The sequence below is a fragment of the Cydia splendana genome, chromosome 5 (assembly GCF_910591565.1).
Source record: "Cydia splendana chromosome 5, ilCydSple1.2, whole genome shotgun sequence".
NCBI classification, from domain to species: domain Eukaryota; kingdom Metazoa; phylum Arthropoda; class Insecta; order Lepidoptera; family Tortricidae; genus Cydia; species Cydia splendana.
In genome coordinates, this window is record NC_085964.1 from 13,976,129 (window position 1) to 13,989,338 (window position 13,210).

General features: G+C 36.9%; 1 protein-coding gene across 1 annotated transcript in view; it reads right to left on the reverse strand.

The window, feature by feature from the left end:
* LOC134790784 (adenylate cyclase type 8) overlaps positions 1-13,210 on the reverse strand; it is a 52,559-nt gene that overhangs the window by 13,998 nt on the left and 25,351 nt on the right. Inside the window, exons 14-17 of the mRNA XM_063761718.1 lie at positions 9,874-9,949; positions 5,867-5,956; positions 1,837-1,969; positions 224-306 (exon numbers count right to left, since the gene is read on the reverse strand). Of these exons, the coding sequence (XP_063617788.1) occupies positions 224-306; positions 1,837-1,969; positions 5,867-5,956; positions 9,874-9,949 (382 nt within the window). The remainder of the gene's footprint in view (positions 1-223; positions 307-1,836; positions 1,970-5,866; positions 5,957-9,873; positions 9,950-13,210) is intronic.

Sequence of the window (13,210 nt, forward strand, 5' to 3'; positions counted from 1 at the left end):
AATCGCCACGAGTTGCGAATTACCTTTTCGCACGTGTATTGTACAACGTTTTACAGTAGGTACATCATGTCTCTTAAAAAATTTCGACAGGCACGTATTGTGCTAATTACCGAACTAGGGCGGTAAAGTAGCGCCATGTGTACTGTAAAGTTATTACATAGCTTGCTCGATTATGTACCTATAAATTACAGATTAGCAGTAGTAGGTATGTAATTATAGTTACCAAATCAAAATCAGATATGACTTCATTCAGAAATCTTAAGCATTCCAAGCCTTGATTATTGACGGTCTCTTCCGAGTAGAACTCTGAAAACAAAACGTAAAAAATATTTAAAATCAGGTAAGACAAGAAGAAGTCAAAATCAAAATGTGTTTGAAATTGTTGAATATTTTGGAATTGAGTTTTAGTTAAATATATTAAAACGGGTCACTAGTGTTGTAGATTTACATTAACAATATGTAGGTAGTTCTTAGTCTTAGATATTATCATATGTGGGTAGCGGAAATAAATCAGTGTTTGACCAAGCCTTTTGTCTTTTACCATGGTATAATAATATACTCCGCCTGGTACTCTATTCCGAGATTCGCGTATGACCTAACTGACACGGGCCTACGTCATCATGCTGTTTACAGGTTCTCAAATTTTAAAATGTGGGAGAATTTTAACCAACGGTGAAAATTATTTTAACGGCATTAATTTTAAATTATTCATGTAGAAACATAGTAAAATAAAACAAATCTGGGTCAAACAGATCACTGTGTTATGTCTTTCCTGTAGACATACACAAGAGTTAAGGGCTATAAAGGTTAATTTTCTTATTTAACCCTTATCCACGTGAAAAGGTCCTCCTTTTATTTAGAGAACTATGATAAAATCATTGCTTACACGCCCACAAGCTGTTAACTATAGCCCACAGGAGAGAAAAATGTGCTGTTCGCGATAACACACTAGTTTTCTCTCCTGTGGGCGATAGTTAACAGCTTGTGGGCATGTAAGTAATGATTTTATCATAGTTCTTTAAATAAAAGGAGGACCTTTTCACGTGGATAAGGTTTAAATAAGAAAATTAACCTTTATAGCCCTTAACTCTTGTGTATGTCTACAGGAAAGACATAACACAGTGATCTGTTTGACCCATCTAATGTATTAAATTAAACTTTATTTATCTATACAAGACAAACGTTTGAAAAACTAATTCATAGTTACACCGTGAAAAGTTTGGAAAACACTGCGACTGCTGACACTGAGCGAGAAGGAAATAACAATTAACACGCGTTCGACAAGGATGACGGTCAGGGCATGAAGTTATCTAGATCCGAATTGTCAAATGTGACAGCGCTATCCTGTGTTGCCAGTAATGTAAACAGAATTACCCGAACGTCTGAAATTTCTTTCGTGAATCGGAAGATATTGCTAACGAATAATTAAAAATGACGTGTTATTGTAAAATTTAAGATAAAATACATATAAATGAAAATTATAATATTATAAAGAAATATTTTAACTTATTAACCATAGGTATAATGTACCCATGTAACATGTTATGTTGAAATAAAGTGGCAATGTTATTGTGACGTAGGCCCGTGTCACTCTGGGAATAGAAGACCATGTTTTATTAGACCATGGTCTTTTACTACAACTAGCATTTTTTTTAATCCTTAAGAAGGAGCTTCATCTGGAGCCACATGGGCCTGTGTCAGTCAGCCAACGCGAGTGGCTCTAGATTAAGCTCCTCGGAGCGAAACATGTCGAGCAACTTTCGACCTATTGAACATTTGAAGTGACCCGTTTTAATATATTTAAATATGTCAGAGTCCCACAGATGTTTTACTTACCGGAGAAATTGGGCATGGAAGCAAAAAGCACGCCGACTTCAGCGTAGCTCTGGCTGTAGAGGTCTCGGTGGTGGTGCCTCGCGCCCATGAAGTGCCGCGCCACGTGCGGCGGCAGCACGTTGTGTACCAAAGCCTATTCATTCATATATAATTATAAAACGACCTCCTAGCCTAGTCGGTAGTGATCCTGCTTACGCTACGAAGCAGTAGGTCTCGGGTTCGAATCTCGGTATGGGCATTTATTTGTGTGTTTATCACGATGTTTCATCATATCACGTGTTCCTTAGTTATGGATGATATGTATCTAAGTATATAAATATTTATCTATGTAAGTATGTATGTATATCGTCACTATAAATAGGGCAATAAAATTACCATCACTTTGATTCAAGCGTCAGACAGATGAGTGCAATTATCGATATAAAATCACCTCCTTAAATACGGCAACCACATAATAGTGACCGGAAAAAGAAAGGCAACCTAATAGTTGATTCATGTTGTACAAGTTGTATACTTTCCATTGAAACTTATTTCGTTCGTCAGACAAATCGGTGAAATTTGACAAAAAAAAATTTTTTTTAATTTATTAATAATAGCGTTGACCACATTTCTTTATTTTATTTTATTTTATAGCCTTGTATCAGAATATGTGACGTATCGTTTGTTTAATTATTTTTCATATCTCATGCTCTGAAAGTGGGTCGTTGTTGTTCTAAAAGGTGCGCAGAAAGTGATACGTTTATGCTCTAGCGCAGAAAAGTGGTGTACTCCTCTGCGTCCCCGTCCCACGAACAACTGGGTGGAAACAAAATGGAAAAATAGTGTCTTTATTTCCTCGCCTGGAACAATTGGTACTTAATTGTTTAATTTTACTAATCCCACGTTGATCCTTTTTTTATAAAAAAATTATGTAAGTAAATTGTTAAAAACAAATTATTCTTGATTTCTTTCGTTAAATTCTATTTACTCGATTTCATAAGGCGGGAACCGAAAGGAATACACCAAAAATATTTTTTTAAACCTTACACTTGCGTAAATGAACAAAGGCAAAATCTTATACAGCCACAGTTAAACGTTTGTATGATATTAAATTGGTTTATAAAGTTATTTAGCACTATATTCATGAAAATAAAATAAAATACAAATTAAAAATGTCTTATATTATTAATTAAATTGTTATTTAATATTTAAAATACTTTTATTATGTTATTACGTGGTGCGGCGCACCAAGGTCGCGGTGCGGTCCGGTAGTCTGTTGCGGCTTTTAGAACGAAAAAGTATAAAATTAAAAAGTAAGAGACAATCCCGTTGATTTTCATACTTTAATGAACAAATAATTTTAAAATTACTGCAGTTTGTTAAAAAATGTGTTTTCGTGAATATTGAAATCTAAATTATTTTCGCTAGGGGTTATTAATCTTCACACATGTAAAGTCTCCGATTGCAAGTAAGTCCTAAGGAAAAAAATGATGGCCGTAGGTCTATTAGGTAATAAGTACTTCAATTACTGATTTTGCGAAATTGCAATGTCTTGTTTGGTTTCCTCGCATTCGATATGAAAAGTAGAGTGTTTAACTCGGGTGAAAGGCACCATTTACGTCTCGGACTATTGGCGCTCTCACTGCGTTCGAGCGCCAAACTACCTCGACAGAAATGGGTGCCTTTCAACCCTTGGTTAACAATCTACTATTCCATTGCTAATTAATCTGTGTGCCCTTTATGGCAAAGGCCTCCCCCAACACTTTCCAATCTTCTCTCTTCTGTGCCGTCTGTTCCAGGTTTTGCCAGTTGTTTTTACCAGGTCATCCTCCCATCTTCTGAAAGGTTTTCCTCTCTTTCTCTTGCCCTCTCTTGGGTACCATAGTGTTGCTGATTTATATTTACCATATTTCTTTAGGCAACCCTATTTATTTATGTTCTGGAACATATTTTCTTTCATAAAATATAAGTTTCATCCGTCAGACGTATCGGTGAAGGTCGACCATATATCCCGGATCTCCTACTATAATATTATTATTACCTGCTTGTGATAATATTTACAGTAATTTGCAAGATTTATTGTTTTTTAATAATTCATGACCGTAGGCTGATAACCTTCGCCTTTAAATCAACTCACTGTCCGAATATTTTAATGAAAAACATGCAGAACCATTTTTTATTTCACGTTAGATAGGTCAGGGCGCGTCTGAACAAAAATATAAAACCTGAACTAGCACGCATAACCATATATTTTTATAATATGTATGCCATAGTTTTAAGGTATTTATGTATGGTATGGGCCACTAGTTCCCTGAAATAAAAATTTTCATTCATAACAGCCAGATTTTTTAGCTGTTTCACTGTTTTTGGCAAACATTACATTTTTGGTACAAGCTTTTATCGCTGACTGTAATTGTATTAGTACTCTATTTTTTTTTTACGACTTTGTCAGATTGATGCAGATTGATTGATTTACATATCCATGCCAAATTGCAGCTTTCTAGCACTAACGATCACGGACCAAAGCCTCGGACAGACAGACGGACTTGACGAAACTATAAGGGTTCCTAGTTGACTACGGAACCCTAAAAAAGGGTTTTTGAGATAACACCTACATATAAAAATTTACTTTATTGGATATAAGTGATATCCGTTAAATATTGGGATCTTTCGCTTGCTCGGGTATCAATATTAGCACGAGCGGTTAAACAACAATTTTGCCCCCTTGTAAAACAAATAACTATTCCATAATAGAGTAGTAAATGAAGCAAGTTGTTGTATGGAGACCCATGCATTAATTTCTCAGTCGATGAAATTTAGCTTGGTTATTGTATAGTATGAGCCGAGACTAACATTATAAATATCCAAAAAAAAACACTCCTAAGTTAGGTAAAAACACAAGTCTGATTATATATTGAACCGAGTAATTCCTCAGTCCAAAATTATTTTACAAAATAAGTTATTTGTATCAGTATGTGATACTAGAAAAAAATCTAAAAGTTTTGTCAAACATGAGAATATTTTTTTATGATACTTCATTTTTTTGACGCTCATTTTCATCGGAAAATTGCTCTGTCATTTTTAGGGTTCCGTACCCAAAGGGTAAAACGGGACCCTATTACTAAGACTTCGCTGTCCGTCCGTCCGTCCGTCCGTCCGTCCGTCCGTCCGTCCGTCCGTCCGTCTGTCACCAGGCTGTATCTCACGAACCGTGATAGCTAGACAGTTGAAATTTTCACAGATGATGTATTTCTGTTGCCGCTATAACAACAAATACTAAAAACAGAATAAAATAAAGATTTAAATGGGGCTCCCATACAACAAACGTGATTTTTGACCAAAGTTAAGCAACGTCGGGAGTGGTCAGTATTTGGATGGGTGACCGTTTTTTTTTTTGCTTTTTTTTTGTTTTTTTTTTTTTGCATTATGGTACGGAACCCTTCGTGCGCGAGTCCGACTCGCACTTGCCCGGTTTTTTTCTTCTTATATGATCTTAGAATATAATTTGGCATGTATGCATTATAGAACTATTAAAAACTGAGAGTGGAAAATTTTTAGATTTTCATTTTGTAGGTATAAAACGGCAATAAAATGGCATTCCAGTGAAAAAATTAGTCTGAGCAATTTTCCGGTCCAAGACACGCCAAAAAATTTTATTTTATTAATACTGGTATTTCTGCTGGGATATTTTTTTGATATTTCATATATTGTTGCAATACGTTACATGAATATGTCTGGTGAAGAAAGTTTGAACGGAGCATTTTTCCGTAAAAAGATTATTAACGATTTAAAACTTTAGGTATTTACTTTAATTCTATTATTATTATTCTTTGGAAATTTATACAATACTTTTTATTTATTGATACTTTATCATACTGTAAAGTTTTTTCTGGCTGAGGAATTACTGCGGGGTCCACTACCTTTATTTACTACATTATAATCGAAATAGTTATTAGTGTTATTACCGTAATTATTAGTGTTATTTACGTAATTATTAGTGTTATTACCCCCATGGGTAATAACACTAATAATTACGGGGTAAATACTGTACCTGGTTTCTGCGCCGCAGGTCGGCCGCTTGCTCGGCCTGGCCGCGCATGCGCTCGCCGCGCGAGTGACGCGCGCGCTCCAGCGACTCCGTCTGAAACCAAACAAACACTATAAGGGCATTTCTCAGGAGGGCCATTTTTACGTGTCCGGGGCAATAAATGATTGAATTTACTGTTCAATAAATCTGAATTAATTTAGGCATGATCTTCAGCCTTTATTCTGTCTGGGACACTATCAAATTATCTATTTATTATTTATATAATACAAGAAAAAAAAATTCAAATGCCAAAAATGATGTTCGGTGGGAGTGTCCCGCACCCAGATTTTATGAAACAAAAAAATATTACTCAAGATGGGGCATTAGATCGGAGTTATTATGGGTATTCACGCATAAGTTATTAGTTAACTTATCATATTCTTTATATCACAATAATGTGTTTGCTCAACTCATTGAATAAAACCAAATTTACGATGTGTCCCGGGCTAGTGCCTGATTTCGGTGTAATTTGCAAAACATGTCGGTACTCCTTCAAAGTTGTAAACCAGGAACTCAGTGTCTCAAACATAGTATGCTTTAGTTGTGTCTTAACCGTTGAATAAAGTAGAAGTACAGTCACAGTTTAATTAAGTGATTTTTAAAGGTTTTTCCGTCCTTCGGTGGGTTTGGTTCTATGTTTTTTTGAGATCGGTGGTGCAATTTACTCCGGAAATTTTAGTGCATTTATCGTTATGCAAGTGATTAAGAAATCCTCGAAAGTACGTAAATCCATCATTATTACATCTCCTCTGTATCACTCATGCTATTTCTGTAATTGCTAAAAAGCGATTAATTTTGACATCGCTGGTGTTGATTTCCTTGGTTTCGGTGGATTTTTTGACCACCGATATCAAAAAAGTGATCACTGAATTCAAATCCTGCTTTGTAAACTAGCTTGTTGTACTAATTTATCACACCTAAAAAGTGCAAGATACGTTGTATAAACGTAAAATTATGTTTGTAAGTAAATTAAGTCTTAATAGGTACAAAAAATCACTAGTTTACTATGAGTAGTTTTTTAAACCAGACGTGTGTTGAAACTCGTAGACCCATTGTTTCTTTCTCTGTCTTGATATTCTCTTCAAACCAATGAAGTAAATTATGTTAATTGTCCTCTGTATCACCTGAGGCCCTACACCTCGATACCTTTCAACGTGTCAGCCATGTTAAATGAATGCAGTCAATTAGATCCCACTTCTTTTAAAATAACTTGTGTATGTAAGTAAGTAAGTGTATGCAAGGTGCACCCAAGGGACAGGATGTCAGAACAAGGGATTAAAAATAAAGTGGCCTTATAATGTCGAGATCGCTTCAAAGGCACTGAGCGTACCTTACTGATCGATATTTCTAAAGGATAGCCATACTTATACACAAATTGAACATAGCAAATGTTTTAACAATCCTCAATGTCTTATGTATTTATGTCTAAATATAGGAGTTACAATTTAGCCCAAGTGTTTGAGGGTGCTGGAGATCATAATTAATAGGTATTTAGATCTTCAAGCATTAGTCGACCACTTCAAATAGTTTTAAATTGACGGAGTTCACGCTTTAAAACTCTGTTATTTAAAAATACTTGTTTTCCGTATTGTATCACATTGCTTTATAAGTGCATTAAACATTTTTTGAGCATTGAACGGCACTCCAAAGTTTCTTGTTTATCGGGTGTAGGTAACATAAGTTTCTTTTTGATGCATGTGCGGTCGGATTGTGTGAAACAATCATCTTCTCCTTCATAGCACTAATGTGCGAATTTGTGGTCGACATGTCTGAAACTCGTTCCAGGACCATAAATCGCCCTATTATATGAGGACAGTCAAATAGTGTGGGATCTTCTAGAGATGTTGTTTTACAAGCCGTAATTAGGTTATTTTACTTATTTTTAAATCTTGGGTCTATATCTATTAAATTTATGTAAGCTTTCGAGATCATTAGCCTTGTTACATCGCTTATCATCAAATAAGATTGAAAATATGATTAAAATGTAATATAATTGAGATATAAAATTGAAATGTGATTTTTGTGTATGCATTATTGAATTCGGTGATCCCAATTGATTTCAGTGCCTGCACATGATTTCGGTGTTTTTTAAATCTCAAATATCTTAAAAACTATAAGGTTCTAATCGAGGCCTCCACTACCATTATTTTTTATATTAAGGCTAGATTTTAGGCAATAAAGTAGCATATCAAATAAGTAAAAAAAAAAATTTGGCACCGAAGTCAGGCACCGAAGGTCATCTCTGAGAATAGCCCATAAATAGCTCAGCATAGGGCTGCCCCTAACTACGGCACGACTGAACCTGGTTTACGTTTATTTGTTGTTGTCTGCCTCATACAGAAAACCTTGAATAACTAAGTAGCAGGTAGGTACACTTATTATATTACACTATTTTACGCTCTTAATTGCCAACTTTTTTTTGGTGGAATATAGTATTTTCCAGAATAAGGAATAAAAATATAGTACATTCCAAAAAATATAGTACTTTCAGATAAAATACTAAACATGAGTATAATATACGTTTAATCGGAAATATAGTATTTTAGCGTACTATATATTTTTCCAAAAGTATATAGTACAGAGAGCCAAAATATAGTACAATACTATATAATATAGTACGGTTGGCAACCCTACTCTTAATTGGTTATTAAAGATATAATACATAGGTATATAATGGTCCACTTCATATAACTATGGAAAAATACACTAGCGAAATAAAATAGTTTGAGCGTTTGAGCAAAATTAAAAATAGGACCATCGTTGTAATACCACACCACAGAAACTTGAGTTTAAACTATGTAGTTAGATCCAATCGAATTTAAACTGTCGTGAGTCATACTAACATTAGCAACAAGATTCGGAGAGCCTATTAGGTCTCCTTAGAGCGTTTTCACATTGTGCGATCCGATGTCGGATGCCGGAAGGAAGTAAAATGTAAGATATATGTGTTTCTCTGTATTTATTTATGTATTTAATAAATCATTATTACTAAAAAACGATTAATAACGCAAAAACGGCGTACTTAATGCTAATGGCACTCTTCTGCAGCGGTTTTTGTCATCGCCTTCCGACATCCGATATCGGAAAGGCGCTTCCGATAAATTCAGCCATGTCAGAGCCCCCGTGAGCTGTCAGACCGATAATATTTGTTTGTGTGCGTATGTGTAGGCATAATGCTTGTTGTAGTGTGCGTGACCGCTAAAGACGGCGCCCGGGCGCGCCCTCGCGGCTGCACTACGCGGATGTAGGATCCGATATCGGATCGGTCAATGTGAAAACGCTCTTAGGCGGCGCGCAGCTTTCGTGACCGCTGCTTATGCACTTATGGTGCTTGAAAATGGAGACTATTAATTCTCGCGCGATTGACTAAAAATACGTAAGTTAAACGGTAAAATTAGATGTAGTTAGATCTAATAGTCTGTGTGGATTCGCACACCACAAAGTTGGCAATATGTAGGTAATTATCAGTGTACAATCAGCATCAAATAGCACCACATAGCAATAGCAGCAATTACTTAGGTAAGTTAGGTATTCAAGCTGTAGGTTCAGAAAAGTAGTAGCCCTTTTTGGATAAATTTAATTATCAATCTTGAGGCCTTTCTCGAGGGACTGTATCGATTCGAATCCTGAGTTTTTGACTTTCGCTTGATAGAAAAAAATCTTTTAAATAATAATAGGTCTAAAATGCACTTTAAAAAATTTGTAACAAATTATGCACAAAATTAATTACACGTACAAAAACATGCACGCACACCCATCTCGCTCACGCTTACGCTCAGTGAGTGTGAGAGAAGAACACGAACTTACTGGGCTTTAAGTACATACATGTCATACATTCTATATTAATATCTATACTAAAAACTTTACATTGGATAATAGGTACAATTGTATTTGACAACCCTACTACTATAACCTACTAGTGTAGTAGATAAACACGATGCTGTGAACCATAAATATGGATCTTTACTCACATATCTGTTCAGTATGAGTAACGCGATCACTATGAAGAACAGCATGAGGATATGTCGGCCGAGGTGGATTTGCGCCCTGGAAAATATAATATTACCGTTTATTATTTATTATATACATAACTATGTAATAGGGAGTATTACTGCAATGTTAATAGGGAGTATTACTGCATTATTATGCCGCCAGAGTGCAGCATTAGTGCACATACTAAACCATAGAGTAACTTATACATTCTAGGCCTTAAACCTTAGTTTTTAACCGACTTCCAAATCTCAAAGAAGGAGGTTATCAATTCGGTTGTATAATTTTTATTTTTATTGTTTTTATTTTTTATGTTTGTTACTCCATATCTCCGTCATTACTGGACCGATTTTGAAAATTCGTTTTTTGATTGTATGTATATGGATACAGATTGGTCCCGTTTTTGTCGAACTCCAGTTCTGATGATGGGATCCATGAGGAATCGAGGGAACTCCTCAAATCTTAAAGGCATACATATAGTGATTTTTGGGTTTTTATCAACAAATTAAGCATATACATCCAAAATAGTGACATTTGATGAAGTGGAACTGCTGATGATGATCAGAACGGAACTCTTCAACGACGCATAGTTCACTTTTGGCGATTTGTCGTCTTCTTTATGTTTGTTAAGCAAGTTAAGTTTTTAAGCCACATTTTTGTCAAGCTCAAGTTCTGATGATGGGATCCATGAGGAATCGAGGGAACTCCTCAAATCTTAAAGGCATGCGTATAGAGATTTTGGTATTTACATCAGAAAATCAAGCATTTTCATTAAAAACTGTTGCATTTGATGAAGTGGAACTGCTGATGATGACCAGAACAGAACTCTTCAACGACGCATAGTGCACGTTTGGCGATTTTTCCTCTTCGTTATGTTTGTTAAGCAAGTTAAGTTTTTAAGCCACATTTTTGACAAGCTCGAGTTCTGATGATGGGATCCATAAGGAATCGAGGGAACTCCTCAAATATTAAAGGCATACGTATAGATTTTTTTGTATTTTCAGCATAAAATCAAGCATTTACATTAAAAACTGTCGCATTTGATGAAGTGGAACTGCTGATGATGACCAGAACAGAACTCTTCAACGACGCATAGTACACGTTTGGTGATTTCGAATTTAAATTTTGACTTGGACTGCGACCCGGACTCGGACCCAGAACCGGACTCATACCCGGATCCGGTTCGGACCCGGACCCGGACTTGGACTCGGACCCGGATTCGGACCCGGACTCGGACCCGGACATGGACCCGGTCTCGGACCCGGACTCGGACCCGGACTCGGACCCGGACTCGGAACCGAACTCGGACCCGGACTCGGACCCCGACTCGGACCCGGACCCGGACTCGGACCCGGACTCAGACCCGGACCTTGACCCAGAAAACCACTATGATACCTTAACTAAATAAACCACTATGATTACCTACCATAAAATTTAGGTATAAAGTATGATGATGCCAATCTTACTAGCCCCACCCGCTCAAACCCCCGTACACCGCACCGCATGCGCCGTTAAGTGGGTTAGGTTAGGTTTGAACTGCGATCCTCACAGAACCGAACAAGGGTTAGGTTAGGTTAGAACTGCGATCCTCACAGAACCGAACTGCTATCAGAGGAGTGGATTGGGTTAGGCTAGAACTACGACCCTTACAGAAGCGAAATGCTAGTAGAAAAGTGGGTGGTTTTACCTCCTTTTCTACATAGTGCACCATCTACAATAATCTTTCACCGGCCCCCATAGAAGTCGGTTTTTATTTTCTTAAAAATTATTTGATAAGTTTTCACTATGACATTGATGCATAAAGGCGGTTTGTTTACAGGTGACCTACCGCGAAACGCGAAAATTTCGATTCAATCGAGATCTGCCTCTCTCGATCGGATAGGCAAGAGTGATAAAGAGGCAGAAACCGAACTTTCGATTGTCGTGCTTCACGGTAGGCCATGTGATTATTGTGATTGAGCTAGTGAGGCCCTCTAGCAGAGTTTTGTGTAATATTCCCTATTATACGCGATGCCATGCATGCTAATGCATTTATTGTAAAGATGACTGACACAAATAACAAAACGCCTTTCGGTATTGTTCATAGGTGTTCTCCATTCAATAAATGGTTGACACCAGTAGATGGACGACGGAACTGGCAAAAACATAATATTAAAATGTATCCAATCTAGTAAAAACGTCCCACTTGCGCTGTTTTACAGCTGAAGAAGATGGCGTTGCACAGCGCCGTAATTTTTCTTGTTACTGACAACCAGATTTAGCGCATAATGCATAGAGCCGTACAGCGCCATCTACATTAGTTGTTTAATCTGAAGCACGATTTAGCCTTGAACTTTATACATCTCGTATAACCAATGAATGTTTGTTATATTGATACATAAAATACCGGTGTGTCGACATAGGTATTTTACATGTAGGGGAGAGCGGGATTAAACGTGCCGATTTTCATAAAATACAAATTTGATCTATGAAAACAGTGTGAATAAGGTATGTGGCTTGCGCTATATTAAATAATGATTATTTGCGTTTCTGAGTAGTGATATTATTTGTGCATCGTTAAACAGTTTTTTTACCAGAATTTTTTTCATGAGATAGGTCGGAACGGAACAACTAACCCCGCTATGGGGCGGGTTGTTCCATTGCTTAAAATTCTAACTTATCCGTCAAATATTTTAATCTCAGTTCACACACGCTAAAAGAGTACTTTGCAGTTCGTCGAAATATAAGTATGATTATTTTTTGTGTACTATCAACAGTTAGTAAAAAAAATCCAAAGCAAAAATGTGATTATCCGTGGGGTCGTTGTGACCTCGTTTTTGATTTATTTTCCACAACTACTATTCTACTATAATGGAAGCAAAGAAAACGGCTCCTTTTTTTTATTTGACGGAGTGGGTATGCGTTTATGCACGGTGTGTGGGACTCGCCGCTCCTTTCCCCTTTCCTGGCAAGAGAGGGGGAGAATTTGGCCCTACCCACTAAACCTACTCCGGCGTTTCACCCTCTCTGCCGTTCGTGAGGGCGCACTGGGATCGACTGGGATGACATTCCACCATGGCGCCCTCCGGCAGCCCCGGCTTATCGACGGCTCCTGCAACCGCATAGTGGTCTGACTTTTCGCGACAAACATACGAATCGCTCCATGGTTTACTTGCGTTTCTATTCCCATCGGAATATCTTACTCCCGGCACGTATAAACCCGCTCTCCCCTACGTACTCGTATAGGTACACAGCGTCATAGAGACAGCCAGGACATTCACAACGCTTGCCTAGAACTTTGCCTCAGATGAACAACTAGAATTTTGATCTTTGATTAGA